This window comes from Mastigoproctus giganteus, chromosome 1 (genome assembly GCF_048544385.1).
Source record: "Mastigoproctus giganteus isolate SK-2022 chromosome 1, ASM4854438v1, whole genome shotgun sequence".
Classification (NCBI taxonomy): domain Eukaryota; kingdom Metazoa; phylum Arthropoda; class Arachnida; order Uropygi; family Thelyphonidae; genus Mastigoproctus; species Mastigoproctus giganteus.
Genome location: NC_143575.1, coordinates 255,014,222 through 255,030,880, shown reverse-complemented (window position 1 = coordinate 255,030,880; position 16,659 = coordinate 255,014,222). Strand labels below are relative to the sequence as shown.

The following is a 16,659-nucleotide window of genomic DNA, read 5'->3' as shown; positions in this document are numbered from 1 at the left end:
CTTCTATCCACAGATTTAAAGCTTTTTCCATTTTTTCTAATTTAACATCACAAATGGGTCGCAAGCCACCATCTATCTTGAAGGCGTCCAGATCGAGCAAGTGCAGGACTTTAAATACCTTGGGTCGCTGGTCCAGGAGAAGAAAGTTGCATCCACCATGGAAATCCACAGCAGAATTGGACAGGCGGCCACTGCGTTCGCCTCGCTCAAATGGTGTCTGTGGAAGAGGACCAACATTTCCACAAAGACTAAAATCCGACTCTTCCGGACTTTGATCCTGCCCATTCTTCTTTACGGATCGGAAACATGGATTTGTCTCAAGTTAGATTTGAACAAACTTGAGGTATTCCAAATGCGATGCCTGCGGCAGATCTTGGGCATCTCTCTTCGCGACCGCATCACTAATGATACCATCCGCGCCAGATGCCAACAGCAACCAACCATTGCCGACCAAATCCAGAAGCGAAGGCTCAGATGGTTTGGCCACGTATGTAGAATGGGCACGAACAGAATACCATCCACACTCCTTTGGAGATAACGACCCACCCAATGGAGCATCCAACGGACCGCGCCTAGGAAAACGTGGGCCAAGCAAGTGGAAGATGACTTGAAGAGCCGACGTCTCGACCTTAACCAGGCCAGGACTGAAGCCATGGAAGAACATCACAGAGCAAGTCCGAAACCCTGCGGCACCTACAGCAGCATACTGGTTGCGTGGCCAACCGCCTCCCCCAGCTGCCAGCTAAGGACCAAAGAACATCACAAATTACACAGAAAATTTTTTAAGCAATTAGCACGTTTTCACGGACACAACGGCGGATTTTTTCTTCCGATTTTTTGATTGATCGTACTGTTGACTCATTGATTTTATAATGTTTTGCCACTGAGGAGACATTTTCACCATTAGAAATTTTATCTAATAACTCAATTTTATTCGCTAATGTCATCACCTTCTTTGATATTTTCACATCTCCCTTGTTATTCGTAGCCATATTTTTGTACGGGTTAGAAAGAACTTGTCCACAATAAAGTCACTTTCTTCCGTTAACACACTTGAAAAAGTCTGTTTTACACTGCAAAATGGTAGATTTATCACTTTTGTAAGCATATAAATTAAAAGCAGACGACGAAACCTTCCATGACAAGCACATAACACATACTGAACAAGGATTAGCGAGAAACATCCATGCTCGCAATTTTGTCACCCCTCTGCCCCCACCCACTGAGCACTGCTTTGACCAGGAATGATAATTTTAGCCACGCCCATGTTTTTTTTATGGCAGAAAATATTCACGGCACTTTAAAATTCACATTTTTTTAGGTTTCATTTTATGTTAAATCAGCGATCGCGAATACGCGAAACCGTGAATACAGATACCGCGAATAGCGGTGGTTTACTGTATATATAAAAAATAGATTAGTCAAAATCTAAATGTTATTATTATGCACCCCACCGCATACGCTTATTACAAATCAGTTGCAGGGGCGTTCCTAGGGTATGTGCCCCACCCCCTTAAAATTTTCTTCATACGGGTATGTAAGTTTCAGGCACCCCTTGAAGGTTGGTGCCTGGGTGCAGTGCACCCCTTGCACTCTCGGGATGGCCCGCCCCTGATCGGTTGAACTACGTGACTACTCTTGTTTCCGTGCAGCCGCTGGGCTTGACTTGTGAAAATTCACACGTTACGTTGTATGTGTCGAATTCTTGTTTAGCTTACTTAATATTAATAACTGGACAGTACTTATACGTCAGTTTAATACCCTTTGATTTAAAATGAATACTACGAAAAAGAGTAAAACATATCATTTTCATCAAGAGTGGGAACCGGAATACTTTTTGGTAATGACAAAAGAAAAATTTTGTCGTTTGTTTTGCAATGCTTCCGTGGCTATACCAAAAAAAAGAAAATTTAGAAAGGCACTTCAACGCCCTCTGTGATAAATACCAATCGGATTTTCTGTCTAATTGTGACCTTAGAAAAAATAAATTAAAAGAACTTAAATCCAGATTATTTGCACAACAAAATTTCTTCATGACACCTAATTTACAATCTAAAGCAGTAACTGTAACTTCATTTGAAGTGAGTCATCTTGCAAAGAAATGCAAACCATTTTTTGATGGTCAATTCATCAAAGACGCATTTTTAGAAATAACGGATTCTCTTTTTGAAAATTTTAAGAACTAAAATGAAATTAAAAGTACTCTTCAAGATCTGTAATTATCTCGAAATACTGTGATGCGACACATTGAAAAAATGAGTAAAAATGTGAAAGAATAATTGCTTGCTCGTGTTGCTAATTGTGTTCTTTTCTTTACAACTGTTTGAATCTACATACATTAGTGATACAGCTCAATTGCTCGTTTTTATTTATATGGTTTCGATGATTCTGCCACTAGAGAAGAACAGCTGGGAGCTAAAGGTTGTATCAATAACAACAGATGGAGCTAAAGCAATAACAGGGCATCTTAACAGATTCATCATTGTGCCAAAAGAATGACGAATTCCCAGATTTTTTGAGTTACCACTGTATCATCCACAAACAAGTGCTGGCCAGCAAAAGATTAAATACTAAAAGTGTTATGGACATACACTTGTGTAGCTTTCAAAATCGTGAATTCCATCAGAGGACAATCTCTTCAAAGGAGACTTTTCGAAATGAACTCTATGAAAATGAACCAGATCTGATATCACACACAGATGTGAGGTGGCTGAGTCAGAGTAAGTTTCTACAGAGATTTCGAAATTTTCTGAATGAAATTAAAAAATTTGTTGATCAAAGGAGAGTTGATTAGCAGCAGCTACAAGATGCGGAGTAGCTGTGTGGTATGGCTTTTTTGCCAGATTTTACCAGTAAATTAAGTGATCTGAATTTGGAATTACAAGGAAAAAATAAAAATGTGGGTGACGTGATTTATAATATTTCTGCATATAAATATCAATGTTTGGCAATGGCTAAGGATCTCAAAGAAAAAAAATTCGCTCATTTTGCAAATATGCAAGATCATTTGCGAAAATATCCTGTTGAAAAAAAAAAAAAAAAAAAAGCTGAGATTTTTCACATGGAAAATATTACTTGAAAATGAAATTACATTTCAAAACGATATCTTCCTAAAAGCCAGATCATCAGAAAAAGACTTTTGGAAATATGTTTGCCGAGAAAAGTACCCAAATGTAAAAAAAATGTGGTGAACTTCTATATTCCTGTTTTGGTTCCACATATCTACGTGAATCAGCCTTTTCGTATTTGAAACAAACAAACATGAAGAATCGCTCTACTCTTACGGACTTGCATACAGAAGATCCTTTATGGTTGGCCTTATCACAATATATCCCCAATTTTGAAAGCTTGGCAGATGACATGAACACACAAACTTTGCATAAATTAAAATATGTATGAATTTAAAATAAGAATTTTGAATTGTATTTAATTTTAAAAATTATAAATAGCATTTTTCAATGTGTGTTGATTAACTTTTTCAAGCATGTGCAATGAAATTCTTGATATGGTAGATCACAACACAAATTAAGTTGGCCAACCCTGAAATATTTCAATCGGAATAGTTCTCCCCTGATAAGCACTGAATAAAGCATAGCTAATGTGATTTTTAAATTTTTAGCCCCATTAGCGACAGAAACAGAGGGGGGGGGGAGATACAAATTACTCAAATTTTCCTGTCTGGCACAGTTATTTTTAATTTTAAACCTACTAGTTGAGCTCTTTCCAATGGTGTGTAATAAGCCATAGGTTGTCAACATTGTGTCCCCCCCACATTTTACCCCCATTTCTCAGACAAATTTTTGTCAACAATGATCAATATGGCATTATGTTGGCTCACATGATGTACAAACCCATGCAAAATTTCAAGTCAATAGGTTGAGTGGTTCCAGAGATAGAATGCTGTGACAGACAGACAGACAACCGAGTGACATTATAAGGGTTCTTCTTTAGACTACGGACCCTAAAAATAACAAGTAAAAATAATTTCATAATACAGTTTTTGTAGAATATTCCAAATTTTCATTAAGTTTTCATCCGATACCTATGCTGATTTCTTTTCTTGCTCTTTGTGGGCATCTCTTGCTGAATGACGTTAAAAGTAGCCACGAATCGATATATTTTGCTGGATCTGATGTGGGTCAGCGGTGGGCCTACAATTTTAAAAACAGTAGTGAAGTAACTGTTTTCGTCATCAACGAAGTTCAGGTTGGACTGGCGATCAGATTCATTTGTGAAAATCCTCGTTCACATTCACTCAATGAAAATGGTATCTTATTCAGAATGTCCATCAAATACTTCAATTCTTCCAAAACCATCTTTTCAATTAGGTATTCCCGAAATCCACAAATTGTATCTCTTTCCATTTAACTGGAATTTTCTAAGTTTATTTTCACCAAATGCCAACAATTCATGTTTAGAAGGTTTAATATCTTCGTTGTCCTTCTCTCGTCATCGGTATTGTCACTAGTTCTTAAATATGATATTTTTCTTTTTTCTTTTTTTTTTGAAACTGTCCAAAATGTCAGTGTCATTCGGATATTAAGGTTGTTGTTGTTGTTGTTGTTGTTATTTGGTTTTTAGGAGCATTAGCAACTAAGGCCATATTGCTCCGGATATGCGGTGGTCATTTCCTGACCTTTCCGCATCCTCCGTATTTGGTGGTGATGGGCTCGAACCCCGGTCTAATCAAGAAGCGTGTGCTACGCACTGCTGCTGCTCCTTCCCACCTGGCTACGGAGGCGCCTAAGGATATTAAGGTACTGTGACCATGTAAACAGAGATAGGGAAAATTTACAGAAAAATGTGGATAATGCACTTCCATGAAACAACAGATGATTATTTGTCAGGGTAAAAGAAAATCACTTTTTTAATTCTCGAACAGTTGATTCACAGAGGTATCCAACCTACGGCCCATGAGGAAAGTGAACTGAAACAGCATTTTAAATTTTGTTAATTATGAAAAAAAAATTCTCATTAAATGTTTTGTTCAGTAAATGTAATTGTGTATTGTAATTAATAAAAGTGTAATATTTTCAATTTTACTTTTACAAGCAACAAGATATGGAAAATGTAACACATTAAAGAAATCTAACTTTGAATTTTTTTTTTTGAATATGGCCCCTCTACGGGAAAAGTTTGAACACCACCGCAGTAGAAGGTGGACCAGAGCCCATTGGGAATACCCCTTGATCTGCTCACTGTTGACCAGCGCGACTTCTCCATATGTGGGACAGGTGGTCGGATAGGTTTTACCAAGTACCATTAAGTTGTAGAATGGTAAACCCTTTACCTCTCTTAATTCGCACAGCAGCACTAATTGCCTAAAGGCCAGAAATGCAAACAGTGCGCACCAAGTTAATTCTCTCCTAATCCGTTCACTATATGAAAATTTTCTTCGCTTAACGGAAAGAGTTTTAAATGTAACTTCCAAGGGGAATTCAAAATAATTTGCTATAAAAGAATTCGTTAAACAGAGGTCCGACTGAGTAATTTAGAATTATAAAAATGGTTATACAGTTTTATATAGAAAATATCTTAACAATAGGCAGGGAAAAATGCAAATTTAGTTAAATAATTTTAAGCTTATTTGAATAGTAGGTAAAAATTTGAAAAAGATTTATGGAATATTACAAATTTCGAAGTGCATTGCATCCAAATGTCACTGTTAATAAAGGTGCCGGTATGCCGTACCATCCCAAAAAAAGCATTGACTGTACCATATGCATTACCTTTAGATATGCCAATGGACTCAACATGTTTGACAATCTTTCATCACTATTTATTTTTACTTCTATATTAATTCACAGACACTAACAGATACTGCTCTTCACACAATGCTCTTCCACAAGTAAAATTGCATACCACCTGGCAACAGTGGAATATGATGGAGCTGTTGTTGTTGTTGAGTTTTTAGGAGCATTAGCAACTAAGGCCAGGAATATGATGGAGCAATCCTTCAAACTCATACTTGATAACAGTACAAAGATCGGATTTCTCCAATCACAAAATGGAGAAACTTACTTTAAAAAACTGCTGTTTCGAATCTGTGCGTGTGTGTAGAAATATACAGAGATTACGTCAATCAATTACAGAATGTGGTCACAAGGAAGAAGAACAAACTTACACTAGCATCAGATCCACTTCCTGGTTCTGTAAGGCAATATGCAGCAATTTTCTTTCCTGTTGCTAGATCTGGGAGATACTTTTGTTTTTGTTGCTCATTTCCAAATAGAAGTAAACCTTTAAAGCCAATGGACTAAAATAATAAATATCAAAAAACAGGTATTAACTTAGAAAATTATAATATATATATATATCAAAACATTATTGTTACAAATATGGTAGCTGAAAATTAGTAAAAAACTGATTTTACATTATTCTGCACTGCCCAGCCACAATATTAGAAATTCTATCTCCTGCAACACCCCAATTGAATCACTGACATGGTGCAAAGAAAATATATAGAAATTTAACTATAACCCAAAGTAAAATTTATTTTGTGTGTGATATGAACCAAAATCCATATCCCTTCTTTTCAATAACTTGAATATCTATAAGGTTTTCTAAAAATACAGATAAGAAGAAACAGTCCTTTAGTAAAATCTATCACTAGAAAACAATTTACACTACCTCAAAAAACTTTACTGTAGCTTGTATGTCAATGGACTGCTTAATGCTTATCAGACTGTCTCATTAGTCAAAGCCTGAATCTTATTAGTTGGTTTTATATTTACTGATATGTGCTAGAGCAGTGCTTCTCAAAGTGGGCAATTTTGCCCCCTAGAGGCATTAGGCATGAAAGGGGGCAGATGGAGCACCATCAATGATTGGCCGTTACAAGGGTTTTATGGCTTATTTAAAAACATGCTGTGCCAAATATTATTACTGTTCATTGTGTCATTCACAGTCAGCATTTAGTTGCGAAAAAACTTGGTGATCAACTGCACAATTCTCTACAAACTGTTATTACTGCTATAAACAAAATTAAAGCACATTCTTTGAATGATTGTATATTTCGAAAGCTTTGTGATCAAAACAGTGAAGATTTTGAACGATTGATACTTCACTTCAAGGTTCGGTGGCTGTCAAAAGGCAACTGTCTCAACAGATTTTATGAATCTCTTTGATACTGTTGTTGAGTTTTTTGAAGATAGGAACAACGACCTTAGTAATGACCTCAAGAAAATGAGAACTGATATTGCTTATCTTGCAGATTTATTTACTAGATTCAACTCAATGAACTTACATTTACAAAGACAGGACGTAACTCTTATTAAGGCAAAAACTCAAATTTCAGCATTTATTTCAAAATTAAAGCTTTTTATGCGCAATGTAGGACGAAGCAAATTGTATCTATTTCCAAATCTGTTGGAAATGGAGAAAAAAAGAAAAAAAATAGCCGATGAAACTAACTTTTTGTAATCATCTAGAAATGTTGCACAGAGATATGCAGGAAAGGTTCGAAGATCTCCTTAATTTGAAAATTCCAGATTGGGTTATAAATCCTTTTTTAAATAATGACGATGGTGAATGTTTTGTAGAAGAATTGATTGAGTTACAAAATGAAGTTGAACTGAAGCCAAAATTTCAAAATTCATATCAGGAATTTTGGTTACAAAAGAAAATCCCTGACCATTATCCTGCATTGTGGGGAATTGTAAAAAAAAATTACTTATTTCTTTTCCAACATCATATCTAGTTGAAACCGGTTTCAGTGCTGTATCTCAATTGCTGACAAAACAAAGAAATTGTCTGGATGTTGTTAAACGTGGCAATCTGCAACTTCTACTTACGGATATTAAACCTAATATTGATAAGCTAATAAATCTCCACCAAGCTCATCCATCGCATTAAACATTAAAATATAATTAACTATTTCCATTAATATCATGACTTACTTATGTAATTAACTTTAATTTTTATGACTTAATTTAAGTGACTATAACTGACTTTATTTATGTAGTTGTAATTTTTTTACAAAGAAGGAATAAAGTGCAGTAAATAGTTTTCTTTATAATTCACACACATACATGCAGGGCTACATTTACGTTTTTGGAGGCAAACAGACAAATATTCATTTCAGTTATTTAGCTTCCTTTATATTGGTGGGCTAAAAAAAAAAAAGTCCTGGCGAGGGCTTTTTTTTTTTTTTTAGGGGGGGGGGGGGTGATCCAAAAAAGTTTGAGAAGCACTGCACTAGAGTCACACTGTAGGCTATACAACTTCTTTATGCAGAGGCGGAGATTGGTTTGGCTGCACCCCCCCTTCTTCTTCATGGTTTTTTGATTTTAAAATAATTTCTGTAAATGATTTTATGACATCTTTGTACCTAAATCAAACCATTGTCAAAGCTTCGTTTCTTGAAGTCCATCTTGTTCGGCACAACTGTTTGAGGTTCCGTGAAGGAATATCATTTTCATGAAAAAAAGTTGTAGAAACACTCCAGGGTGTAAAAAAAAAAAAGGCGTGACTTCAGGAACCCCTTTTACAGCATCATTCACGACGAGATTGATATTGTGAGCTGCACAATGAACAAATTTTGCGCTTTCCTCTAGCTGAAAAATTTGTGCTTGTAGTCCGTTGTAAGTACAGTCGGTCCTCGTATAACACATGTTTACATTACACGAATTCGATCATACACAATTTATAAATAGGGGAACGATATCTTATATAACACGACCGAATTCGCTTATGCACGATTCCCCTTTGTGTTTACAAGAAATGGCAGTCGAACGCAGAATCACCCCAACCGAACGCAACACGATAGGAATGAAGAGAAGATTCTGAAAATGTATTTATGTTTTTTATATCAGTGAAGGGGAAACACATTTCACCATAACAACCAACACAATTCCAGCTATCGGTATTATCACGAATGCAATTAGATCGAGTTTACTACCAGTTTATAACAGATTCCACTGGCAGAAACGCAACTGGAAATTGTTTTTATTGTTTTATGGTAGTAATCCCTAGGAATGTGCTTTAGTAAAATGTGAGGTGTTATCTCTGCCTTTACGGTGTTGTTTATTCAGTTGCTACACACGCGCAGCTTTGTTTATGTGTATCAAGCGTGCCTCCTCGTTTTGTAATTGTGCTTTATTCCCTAAAAATGTGTAAAATACTTAAAAGGTGTGAAAAGGAAGCGTCCTGTGAAGACACTGCAGATTCAGAGAGAAAAAAGAAAAGCAATATCGATAAACAGAGGCGGACTGGATCAAAAATTCTTACCCGGGAAAATTTATAGTGGCCTCATAGTACGGTTTATGGCCAAAATCACACAGGCCTCCGGCCCACCACCGGGATTTCCCGGTAAGGCTTATGGCCAGTCCGCTTCTGTCAAAAGAGAAAAAAAAAAATGTAATTGTTAAACGCTTTGAGCGAAATGAAAGACCATGTGATATTGCACGTGCTACAGGCCTAAATGAGGCAACGCCGAGAATTAGAAAGAATGCAGAGAAAATAAAAACAACTTTCATAGTGGGAACAACTCAAAGTGTAATTAAAATCCATTAGATCAAGACAAAGAATTGGAAGAGATGGAACGCCTGTCATCTGTTTGGATAGAAAATCAAACAAAAAACAAGTTTGCTTACGATAGAAGCAAAAGCATTAGCAATATTTTATTACGTAATAGTCGTAATAAAATACGTATTTTATTACGACTATTTTATTTAATATAATAATTTTTTACTATTTTATTAATAAATTTTTATTATTTAAATAAATAATAAAAAATAAATATTTATTTATTTATTATATTATAATAAAAATAAAAAATATTATATTTATTACGTATTTTAATCGTTATAAAATACTTACGTATTTTATAACGATTAAAATTACATGATTATTTATTGTGTTTGGTAATGTTTTGGTTCCAAATGTGTGTTCAATCTTGGGTGATCGGCACCTAACCCCACTTTTCCCATAGGGCCTGTTGTTTATATTGCACGATTTTGCATTGCACGAGGGTTTCTAGGAACACAACTATTGTGCTATACGAGGACAGACTGTACCTGCCATACCTGCCACTTTTTCAGGTTTATACCATGTTTTTCAAAAAAATTAATATTATCTTTTAGTCCAGATGCTGAATGGTCACACACAGGGAAAGAACCCAGAAACGATTCCTTTACTTTCAGGTCAACTAGATTTCCCTTCTGATCAACCATAACTTTAACATACCAGAAAACAATGCTTAACTGGTCAACTTTGGTAATATCTGGAGTGGTGTCAAGTACTATTGAAAAAAAAAAATGAAGAGTCTTTGAGCTCATCCAACAATGTTTTTTTAACACGTTCCAAAATGAGATTAGTGAGCTTGTTCTGCACATCATGACTCAAGTATTTGATTTCTCCTTTGGGTTTTTCTATGAACTCCTTCAGTACTGAGTCATACACTGCTAAAAGTCCAATCAAAGACAAAAAGTTGCCTCCTTTCACTTCTTCACCTCCAACATATTCCGTGTGACCTCTAAATGCCAAATTTTGATGAGCAAGAAAAAAAGGACACATTTATTAAACGATGAAGAACTTGCCTCCGAAAGTTTGCCTCTCTTCTTATTTGGGACTCTAGTGCATCACTTAACTGTGTCCCCTCTTTTCCAAGGATCGTAGACTGCACATGACTCTAGGTGCAATGTTGATAATTCATGCGTATTTATTTTCTTACTCAGACCTTTCCAGGCATTTATACCATCAATCCAAGCACAAGAACTCAGCCAACCGGGCTAGCCGGGTGGTAAAGTGCCTGCCTGGCAACCCAAAGGTCGCGGGTTCGAATCCCGTAACCTTTGGGTTGCGGTCAGAGTAGTGCAAAAACTTTGGGAGGTGCATTATGGCCACAGAAGCTGATGTGCCAACAACTAACAAAGAAAAAAAAAAAAAAAAAGAACTCAACTTTCTCCTGTCAGCGAACAACCAGCAAGGTTCACAATAACATCGATTCAGCTTCGGAGAGTAATAGAGCCAGGTTCTTTAAAGCTCTATTCCAGCTTTAGATTTAATTGTGTAGTAGTAATCACTAAATTAATGTCTCTCACTAGTTTCGTCAGCAGGGAAAGGGCCTCTCGGTCAACATGATGTTGACAACACATTCTATGATGAATTTTTTTATTCTTGAATTTTCTAGGTTTTTATGATAGTCTCCTCGATCACTCAGATATTTTTCATTTGCTACAACATGTAAACATTCTTTTACTTCTTCCTTCTCAGCTGGTTCCCCTTGAAATTGAACTTGTGCAAGTGTAGCGGATGAGCCTGGAACGTTAATACTGTTGCCATCACTGAAAAAAACTTGCTGATGTGATGGTAGTTGTTTTAGCAGAAGTGTCAAATGAGTGTGCAGTTGTGGTTGGTGCAGTAGAAACAGTGGTATCAAGTGAATTGGTCTTGGTTTCAAGAGTAATGGCAGTTGTTAATCTTTCTGAAGATCCACTGATGTCTTTTTTTTTTTTTTTTCTTTTACAAAAAACCTGCTAATTTTTGGAAGTTTTGCAGCTTGTTCATCTTTTTCTTTTTTTCACTTGCGAAACTCTGCCCCACTGAGTTTCTTTTTATCTGACATTTTCTTATTGGGTGAACAAGTTTTTTCTATGCACAATATTATATAATAATAATTGCATAAGCAATAATAAATTACTGATGTTAAATGTCCATGATTATATATAAACTAACAGATAACTGTTCACAATAGTCAATAATAACAGCTAGTAATATTTGCATAAATTCACACTGAAAGAGGAAACCAATGAGGAAAAACTCGTTTGCATAAAAACGCGGCATACAAAGAATATAACTTTTCACTATTCAAAACTGAACTGAACTGTTCCCGCACGACGGTCTGTCTTATATATCTCTTCTCCTAATCTAGAACAGTCTGTGGCACCCCACCAGCTTTAAAAACTAGTGCTCTTACAAACCCTATTAGCATTGCATTGCACCCCCAAATCCCTCCAACAGTGCCCCAACAGTTGTGGGGTGGGTGGGGGGGGTCCATAACTCTGTCACTGTCTTTATGTAGGTTACTCTAGTGATAATCATTAGTGAGATAAAGATTAATTCCCTTTTATTTTTTTTATTATGCAACAATGTTACAAAAATCAAAGGACAACAGTGAATTCAATAATCTATACCTGATTGAATTCCAGATGCAATTCATTTAAGTTCTATTGGCAAAACTGAACCAAATTTTTTTAAAGTGCATAACAGTATAACAGTCCCATTGTGCATTTTGAAAGGTTGATAAAAGGTTACATGGATTAAATAAAGGCACATACAAATGTATGCACAATCAAGAATCAAATAAGAATTATTAGTAGTAGTAAATGATGCAAGACAGCAAGCTTATATAGAATCAGCAAAAAAAAAAAAAAAAAAACTACACAGTTCACCCATCTGTACCTTCTAAGAATTTGTCCAGTTCTTTCTTGAATTTATTCAACCCATCCACTTCCCCAACACCACATGAAAGTCTGTTCCAACAACCACACACTGTGTGCCCGAAATTACTCTTGTTCTGTGTCACCTTTTTTTGCTTTCTTATTCCAAAGGCATTACCCCTTCTGCTTGGAAATTTGCTCATATCAAGCCAGTTCCTAAAAAGGGTGACAAATCCCTCCCATTCAAGTATCATCCCACTGCACTTACTTCTACTCTTTCTAAAGTAATGGAGAAATCAATTAACTGCCAACTCTTTAAACTATTAGAAACCTTCCATCTGATCAATGATTGCCAGTATGGATTCGGCCAATATTGATCCACTGGTGATATTCTGGCTTATGCTGCCCACCTATGGATAAATTCAATGGACAAGTTTGGTGAAACTCAAGAAGTTGTTCTTGATATTTCAAAGGCTTTTGATTGTGTTTGACATAAAGGTCTTCTAAATAAGCTTCCATCTTATGGTTTGTCAACTGGTTTTTTGTAATTGGATATCCAGTTTTCTCCCTGACAACTCACTGCAGATGATGGTGGATGGCTTTCTGTCTTCCAACTTCTCCACTAATGCTGGTGCTCCCCAAGTTCAGTTCTTTCTCCCACTCTTTTCGTCTTGTATATTAACAACTTTCTTCCATTGACCAGAAATCCTATCCATAGTTTTACCAATGACAGCACATTGCATTCCACATTCCAGTTTGAGAAACCTTGCCCCACACAAACAGCTTCAACTTCTTAAATATATCTACTACCAATTCCTTAAATACTGATCTCCAGGTAATTCTCCAGTGAGTCAAAGATAACTTAGTTCTTCTAAAACTCAGTCCTTTCTTATAACTCACAAAAAGAATTCTTCTGCTCCTATGCTTATCTTCAATAACACTCTGATTTCTAGGCAAGATCATATATCTTTATTGGGGATTACCCTGCTTTCTAATCTTTCTTGACATAAGCACATTACAAATATTGCTTCCTCTGCATTTAAAAAGAAAACATCTCTCTCTCTCTCTCTCTCTGGAACAACCTTCCTTCATACTTATTTCCTGAAAATTAATCATTAATTCATTCACGTCTAATGTCAGCCTGTATCTTCTTTCATCTTTTCAACTTTCAACCCATGCACGGTACTAAGTACTATAGGTTCTAACACCTTTCATGTTTGAGGTTTTCAAAAAAATAAAATAAAAATTATATAGTACCCTTGCATTGTGCGATTTTTACACCTCCCCCAAACTACAAAACTCATTCAAGGAATGATTATTTTCTGAAAGAGAGATCAAGGCAGCAACAGTAAACCTAATCAAGAAATTTTCAAAACAGAACTTCAGAGTAGTTTTTTTGTAACTACAGGCGGTTCTTGCTGTTGTTGTTATTTGATTTTTAGGAGCATTAGCAACTAAGGCCATATTGCTCCGGGGATATGCGGTGGTCATTCCCCGACCTTTCCGCATCCTCCGTATTTGGTGGGCACGGGCTCGAACCCCGGTCTTATCAAGAAGCGTGTGTTACGCCCTGGTGCTACTGCCCACCTGACTACGGAGGCGCCAACGGTTCTTGCTTTATGAGTTCCTGGGTTTACGAGTTCTTTTTTTCAAGTATCAACAAAATCAAAAATATGAATATTAATTACAATAAATAAATGCTAAAAATTCATAAATATGGCATTTCAAATCATGCATGTAGCTATACAATACAGTACTATTGTGTGTGTGTGTTTGTTTGCTCAGGCAGATAGCTTCTCTCACTGCCTTACATAAACATAAAGCAATTTTTTTTGTTTTATTTTATTTATTTATTTAAACCAGTTAATACTGTACACTATGTCAAAACAAAGTAATACTACGGAGAATGATGTTAATAAAAAAAATTAGCGAAGAGGAATAAACACTGGAAACAAAATGAGATCATAAGCAAACATGCAGCCGGAATGACTGTTAAAGATCTTTGTGCAAAATATTACCTGAGCACTTCAACTGTGTGCACAATTTTAAAGGATAAAGAAAAATATTTGAAGCAAAAAATGAACATAAATAATTTTGTTATTAAAACTATGTTTTCAATTCTTTGGATATGTTAATCATTGTTTAAGCATAAACTACTGTTTTGTTGACCTTTATTTAACATTACTAGGGTTAAATTTCATTGCTGAGAACATAACTCCTGTTTTTAACATTACGTCTATGAGAAATGCATTCCCACTTTACCAGTTTTTGCTTTATGAGTACGTGCTGGGAACAAATTAACTCGTAAAGTCGGGAACTACCTGTATATAATCAATGGGGGAGGGGGAAATGCATATATAGACAAGGTCCATATTTTAAAAAAATTGATACTAAATTATTCGTACATATTATATTTGTTTAAATACAAATTTGATCTGAACTTAAGTGCTCACTAATGAAAATAGCAAACTTGAACCTGATTACAGTATTTCAAATTAGAAAAAAATTGTAAAGTGACAACTGCAAATGCAACATTACCTGATGAGCTCCTAATACTATTCCAACAGCTAGATCCTTTCTTCCTACTTGTTCTACAAGTAATGCATATTGAGTATTGCTAAGTCCTAAACCACCATACTTTTCTGGAACTTGAAGGCCAAAAGCACCCAGATCTTTAAGACTATTCATTATATTTTCTTCAATTGTCTCCATTGCATCATTTTTTGCTGCATCATTTACTTCCTTAAAAAAAAATAGTATTTTTTAAAACTCATTACATGTTTTTTCATATATTAACAGAAAATAATCCCCAATGAAAAAGGAACAATTTTACAAGCAAAATAAAGATTTTCTTATTCTATAACACGAGGACTGATAGGTTGTATTTTTACCATTCTTAAAAAACATTTACACATCTTAAAATTTGTGCATGCAAGAGGAGTGCTCCCACCTAGTCCACTATTGAGATGTTGGGGAACTGATATTTCAGCTTGCGTTCCAGTTGCTTTTGTATTCTGTATTGCCATTACTGCTCTTTACGTTCATATTGTGGGGGGGGGGTAAAAGTATCAGAGTTTTTAGCTTCTTGGCCTTATGTTCAGTTTTATATTTCAGAATTTACTTCTCTCTTTTCCACATACTGCAGGGTAGTCTCCTTTGCAATTTGGGCATTGAGGAAATTATGTATTGCATTCGTTGTTATCAGAATGTTCTTTTGAGCTACAAGTGGCACAAACAGCTATCCTTCTGCATACTTTTTGGGAAGTGCCATACTTTTGACACCTGAAGCATCTTATTAGATTGGGCGTTGCATGGCTTTACCTGGCAGTTCAGGTATCTTGCTTTCACTGATATTTAGTAGTCAAAGTGTCAAAAGTAAGCATTATTATACAGGTTGATGTCAGTTTTCCATCTTTTTTTTTTTCCCATTTTCTTTCAATAAGGATTCATTTGGCTCGCATGACATTTTGGTTTTGTAATTCTTGTAAAATTTCTTCTTTAAAGCTGTTTAGGAGGTCCCATTCCACAATGACCAGTAACTTTAATGAAAATCCCACCAAAAACTATGGTTTTTAGAAGTACCTTTGAATGTTGGTGATTTGTAGTTTCTATAAGTAGGTTACCTGATTTCAAATGGTAAATCATTTTTTGGTGTTCCAGCTATATATTTTAGACGCCTTTGTATGACAAAGAGAGAAAGTTTTTAAAGAGTGGAAAATCAGGAGGAATTGAGAGATGGTTTGATTTGTTAAATCCGCTGTTTCTCCTTTTCACCCTGAAAGGATTATTTCTTCCTTCCAGGTTACTGGCCCTGCCACAGGAGGCAAGAGCAGTGTACCACCATATTGTGGGGGGGTAAAAAAATAATGAACAAAAAGAAATAAAAGAAGGCAGCTTTCCTTCCTTTAAATCGGTAAAGTAACTTCCTTTACTGCACAGTTAGAACTGTACTGCAAGTATGTATAGGTGTAAACTATTAGAACTTCAAAATGAACAAAAGAAAATACACATGATATACAATCACTGATTTATAGATTTTAGAATACTTGCATCACTAATTGCATGGCACTCAGGGCCAGGGTGTCTTCTTCCATTACAAAAGTTATTTTCTTCCATTAGTAGAAGATCTGCATAATGGCTAAGACTGGGGTAAATAAATTTAAACAAGGCTAGTGCTTTTTTTTTTTTTTTTTTTTTTTAATACATTAAGAGGATGTTACTTTGAAATTAAATGTGGTCATGTTTTGTCTCTAATGATAATTTTCACAGAAATGTATAG

General features: G+C 35.5%; 1 protein-coding gene across 1 annotated transcript in view; it reads right to left on the bottom strand.

Moving 5' to 3' along the window:
• The window catches only part of Acadvl (Acyl-CoA dehydrogenase very long chain), a 136,460-nt gene that overhangs the window by 75,880 nt on the left and 43,921 nt on the right, over positions 1–16,659 (bottom strand). The window contains exons 5-6 of the mRNA XM_090376974.1: positions 14,919–15,122; positions 6,125–6,256 (exon numbers count right to left, since the gene is read on the bottom strand). Coding sequence (XP_090233100.1) covers positions 6,125–6,256; positions 14,919–15,122 — 336 coding nt within the window. The remainder of the gene's footprint in view (positions 1–6,124; positions 6,257–14,918; positions 15,123–16,659) is intronic.